Source organism: Rattus rattus, chromosome 4, assembly GCF_011064425.1.
Source record: "Rattus rattus isolate New Zealand chromosome 4, Rrattus_CSIRO_v1, whole genome shotgun sequence".
Taxonomy (NCBI): Eukaryota; Metazoa; Chordata; class Mammalia; order Rodentia; family Muridae; genus Rattus; species Rattus rattus.
Window position 1 is genome coordinate 88,524,655 of NC_046157.1, and position 5,670 is coordinate 88,530,324.

General features: G+C 49.4%; 1 protein-coding gene across 1 annotated transcript; it reads left to right on the forward strand.

Moving 5' to 3' along the window:
- Nucleotides 1-1,772: 1,772 nt before the first annotated feature.
- On the forward strand, nt 1,773-4,620 carry Brcc3 (BRCA1/BRCA2-containing complex subunit 3). The gene has a single exon (XM_032900808.1). It carries the CDS (start codon nt 2,099-2,101, stop codon nt 2,972-2,974), a length of 876 nt encoding a protein of 291 aa, XP_032756699.1. The 5' UTR covers nt 1,773-2,098; the 3' UTR covers nt 2,975-4,620.
- The last annotated feature ends 1,050 nt before the right edge of the window (nt 4,621-5,670 follow it).

Consider the following 5,670-nt stretch of genomic DNA (forward strand, 5'->3'; position numbering starts at 1 on the left):
TCTCCTGTCATCACACTCCACTCAAGCTCTGTATGTAAGCCCCTCCATGGGCCCCAGTGGAAATGCAGTAGAGTCTGTTGTGAGAGGTCTATATGGGGACTTCGAACTTTTGTCAGCATCATTGCAGGGAAAGTATTCCCATAGTGCGTGTGCTCCGAACACACTTGGGATTTATTTCTAATTGCTTTGAGGTTTCAGGAGTGGGTGCAATGTCTAGCCCTGTCTTGATGAAGCTCCAGACCACGTGGCTCCTTACAGTGTGTGTGTAGTAGTTAATTTTCCCCTTGCTGTGACTGATTACTGACATAGCAACTTAATAGTGGAACGGTTTATTCAGGCTCACAGCTGGAGGCTACAGTCCACGGGGTGAGGGAGGCCTGGCAGCAGGAGCTGGACAGAGGCTGGTGGTCACATCACATCTGCAGTCAGAGAGCAAAGAGATGAATGCTGGTGCTCAGCTCACACTGCAGCCCAGGACCCCAGCCTGGCTCACACTCCAGCCCAGGACCCCGGCCAGGCTCACACTCCAGCCCGGGACCCCGGCCTGGCTCACACTCCAGCCCGGGACTCCGGCCTGGCTCACACTCCAGCCCGGGACCCCGGCCTGGCTCACACTGCAGCCCGGGACCCCGGCCTGGCTCACACTGCAGCCCGGGACCCCGGCCTGGCTCACACTGCAGCCCGGGACCCCGGCCTGGCTCACACTGCAGCCCGGGACCCCGGCCTGGCTCACACTGCAGCCCGGGACCCCGGCCTGGCTCACACTGCAGCCCGGGACCCCGGCCTGGCTCACACTGCAGCCCGGGACCCCGGCCTGGCTCACACTGCAGCCCGGGACCCCGGCCTGGCTCACACTGCAGCCCGGGACCCCGGCCTGGCTCACACTGCAGCCCGGGACCCCAGTCCAGGGATGGTGGCATCTACACTCAGGAAGGGTCTTGTCTTTCAGACATATAGATATTAAAATAATGTTTAAAAAAGTTAGAATCTGAAGGGAGACAGAGGAAGCCTGCATCTGAAAGAGAGGGGAGGTGCAGGGTGGAATGAGAGGAGTGGAAACTGTGGTTGGGATGTATTATGTGTATGAGGTAAGAAAAATAGAGATGTGTTTCCAGTGACTCCATACCCAGTTGACAACGACAGTTAATCTGATACTTTTTCTTAATTTAATTTTTAATTTAAAAAAATTTTCAAGACAAAGATTCTCTGGCTGTCCTGGAACTCACAGAGATCTACCTACCTCTGCCTCCCAAGTGCTGGGATTAAAGATGTGTGCTATCAGGAGCGGGCGGGCACCCAAAATGGACGTCAGCACTAGGAAGTCTAGTCTGCCCTGACTCCCCAGAGCGACTCACAGCCCACGTCCGCCCTGGCGCAGGAACGTGGCCCAGCGTACTACCTGGCCTGCTGCGTAGGGCCTCCCGGCGGCTCTCCCAGCCGCGCAGGCCTTCTTAGCCGCCACCCAAGTCCCACAGGACCCACCCCTAAGGCCCAAACTCCGCTCCTAGGTCCTAGGCTCCTCCCCTACGCCCAGGATCCGCCCATAAGGCCCTGGCGGACACCGCCCCTAAGCCTCAGACTCAGCCCCTGTGGAACCCAAGACCCTAGGCCAGGGCTGGACGGAGGGTCAAGCGCTGGGCTGGTAAGGCTGCGTCTGAACAACCCCCATAACGCCAGCCACGCCCCTCGGCCAAGGTTCCGCCCCTGGGCGGGACGTCCGAGCACCGGCATGCACAGGCGGCCGGAAACCCTTAGCGGATTTAAGTGCGGGCCCCGCCCCTGACCCCGGGTTCCGCCTCTGATTCCCCAGGCTCCGTCCCTGGGCGGGACGTCCGAGCACCCGTTCGCACAGGCTGCCATAAGCCTTGGCGGACCTGAGTGCGGGCCCGGCCCCTGAGCCCAGGCTCCGCTCTTGAGCCCTAGGCTCCGTCCCTGGGCGGGGCGTTTGAGCACTGGCTCGCACAGGCGGACAGAAGCCCTTGGCGGATGTGAGTGCGGGCCCGGCCCCTGAGCCCCAGGCTCCGTCCCTGGGCGGGGCGTCTGAGCATCCGCTCGCACAGGCGGCCGGAAGCCTTGGGCGGAAGTGAGCGGGGAGACGATGGCGGTGCCGGTGGTTCAGGCCGTGCAGGCTGTCCATCTGGAGTCGGACGCCTTTCTGGTTTGTCTGAACCACGCCCTGAGTACGGAGAAGGAGGAGGTGATGGGTCTGTGCATCGGGGAGCTGAACGACGACGTAAGGAGTGAGTCCAAATTCGCACACGCCGGAAGTGACGTGTGCACCGTTCCGGAGAAGGTGGATGCGATCAGAGTCGTCCACATCCACTCGGTCATCATCCTGCGCCGTTCTGACAAGAGGAAGGACCGCGTGGAAATTTCCCCAGAGCAGCTGTCTGCAGCCTCGACTGAGGCGGAAAGGTTGGCGGAACTCACTGGCCGTCCCATGAGAGTCGTCGGCTGGTACCATTCGCACCCTCACATAACGGTGTGGCCTTCACACGTGGATGTTCGCACGCAAGCCATGTACCAAATGATGGACCAAGGCTTCGTGGGACTTATTTTCTCCTGTTTCATAGAAGACAAGAACACAAAGACCGGACGTGTCCTCTACACTTGCTTCCAATCCGTACAAGCCCAGAAAAGCTCAGACTATGAGAGAATCGAAATCCCCGTCCACGTCGTTCCTCACGTCACCATCGGGAAAGTTTGCCTGGAGTCCGCGGTGGAGCTGCCGAAGATCCTGTGTCAGGAGGAGCAGGACGCGTACAGGCGGATCCATAGCCTCACACATCTGGACTCGGTGACCAAGATCCACAATGGCTCGGTCTTCACCAAGAATCTGTGCAGCCAGATGTCGGCGGTGAGTGGGCCTCTGCTGCAGTGGTTAGAGGACAGATTGGAGCAAAACCAGCAGCATCTGCGGGAGCTGCAGCGGGAGAAGGAGGAGCTCATGGCGGAGCTGCGTTCGCTCGAATAAAGCGAGGGAGCAGCAAAAAAAAAAAAAATCCCGGGGGGGGGGTGGAGTGAACGGAAATACCTCGCGTACAATTCATTAAACAAAAATCAATTTTGAAAAAGATAAAGTCGGAGGGCCTACATTAACATAACTTCAAGATTCATTATTGTAAAGCTACAGTGATCAAGATACGATGATATTTGCAGAAGAATCAATGCAACCGGGAAGAAAATCCAGAAATAAACCCAACAATAATGTGCTTAACTACGTTTGAAAAAGTACAAATGTGATTCAAAGAGGAAAAGACAGTCATTTATTTCAACAAATCAAACTTTCTCAAGCTAACAAAATATATACAATAAATAAATATGTAAAAGAATCTCTGAATGTATCACGGATTTAAATCCAATATGGAAGACTTAGGGAAAAAAGTTATTCCAGAAAAATTTTCAGGACTTAAGGACTTAACATTTTCAACTCCAAAGCACAATATCACAAGAAAACAAAGTAGAGAGATTGGACTTTGTTAAAATTAAAGCTGCTTATTCTGCAGAAAGATGAAGAGGAAACCGTCGGTGAAAAAGATGTGTCTGAAACTCGAAAGTAAATAGCACCAGTAGAAATGAAAAGAGACGTAAACATTGTCACTAAAAATGGTGAAAATAGCAAAACCTGTTGAGGAGGCAAATGAGATTCCTCACCAGTGACGGGAATGTAAAAATTCATCGACTGGGTAGGAAAGTTTGGAAATGTTTTTTAAGTTAAACATACACTTAGCATGACCCAGCCACCAAGCCGCACTGTCTTGGTACAAAAACTTTTACAAAATTTTTCTTGGTAGTTTTATCTGTGAAAGCTGCAAATCAGAAACAGCCCAGATTTTCTACAGTGAGTCCACAGCTAAAGAAACCGTTCTTATGGTGGAATATTACTGTGTAGGAAAAAGGAACATACCGCCTAATGGTTTTGTCACTGAACTACATCTCAGCCTGACTTAACTGGATTTGGAATCATGTAAATACAACGTGTACATGAAGGTGTTTTCAAAAAAGTTTAAGTGGGGAGAGAAGACTGATCTTTAACGTAGGTGACACCATTCCATGGGGTAGGGCCCCAGACTGAATAAAAAGAAGGGAATGATCAGATCATCAGGTCTGTCAAACATGGAATATATGCCTTCAAATTGTGAGCCAAGGTAAACCCTTCCTTACAGGTCTTTTGTCAAAGAAAAAAGTAAAAAAGCAGTGACAGTGACCTGTCATCTAAGATGGCTCTACCCATCAAAACTACCTTTTAAAGTTGACAAAAATACGTATGCCAGTTCCAGTTTTCATGTGCTTAGCAGATTGATGTTCATTTTCTTTTGCTGGTGCAAAGTGGCTCCTTTAAAACAAATACCCTAAAGATAGTTGGATCTTGATTTTTAATCCAGCCAGCAAGTTTTCATTTCTTCATTGGTAAATCAGGTTTATTTGCATTTAAGATTATACATGGAAGATGATTACTTATTTTAACTACTTTGTTCATTGATTTTCTGGTTGACTGTTTATTGTTTTCTTTCCATTTGGGGTTTGCTTGTTTACTTAGACAGAAATCACCTGATCATTGCAATAAATGAATAGAAGACTTTTTAAAATTAAAAATCCAAAAAAAAAAATCAATATTTATTTGTGATAAAAGTCATTCTTAAAGTTGGTCCCTTAAGGAGATCAAGTGGGCTTCTTGTATGTTTATGGACATCTCTTTCTTTAGGTAAGTTTTCTTCTAATTTTGTTGAAGATGTTTACTGGCCCTTTAAGTTGTGTGTCTTTGCTCTCTTCTATACCTATCATCCTTAGGTTTGACCTTCTCATTGTGTCCTGCTTGACAATGTCATAGGTTCAAGAGTGTTAAAACCAGCACACTTAAATACTTAGAAATTAATGTTTACTGCTTGTTTTCAATCAGTTCATAAAAAACCCAATTGGTATCGGCAGGACATTCAATGTCACATCACACAGATGTTAGAAAAAAAATTTTTTTTTTCGGAGCTGGGGACCGAACCCAGGGCCTTGTGCTTGCTAGGCAAGCGCTCTACCACTGAGCTAAATCCCCAACCCAGAAATTAATAATTGAATAATCTTTCACTTGATTATGAAATGATAATTGAGCAGTCTCAGTAAAAGTTATATACTTTTACTTTGAAACTTTATAGCAGTTTTCAATTTAATTATTGTACTGGCTGGTTTGGGGTGTCACCTTGACACAAGCTGGAGTTATGACAGAGAAAGTAGCTTCCCCTGAAGAAATGCCTCCATGAGACCCAGCTGTAAGGCATTTTCTCAACTAGTGATCAAGGTGGGAGGACCCAGCCCATTGTGGGTGGTGCTGTCCCTGGCCTGGTAGTCTTGGGTTCTATAAAAGAGCAGGCTGAGCAAGCTGGGGGAAGCAAACCAGTGAGTAACATCCCTCCATGGCCTCTGCATCAGCTCCTGCTTCCTGACCTGCTTGAGTTCCAGTCCTGACTTCCTTTGGTGATGAAAAAGCAACGTGGAAGTTGAAGCTAAATAAACCCTTTCCTTCCTCCCCCAGCCACCAAATAAGATGTGTGCTACCACACCTGGCTCTCAGATGCTCCTTTATTGTAGCAGGTGACCCATACCAAAAAAACCCATCCTTGGTCTGATATCCCTCCCCTAGAGCCCTTGTGCATACTGGCTTATGTCTGTGTAGTTCCC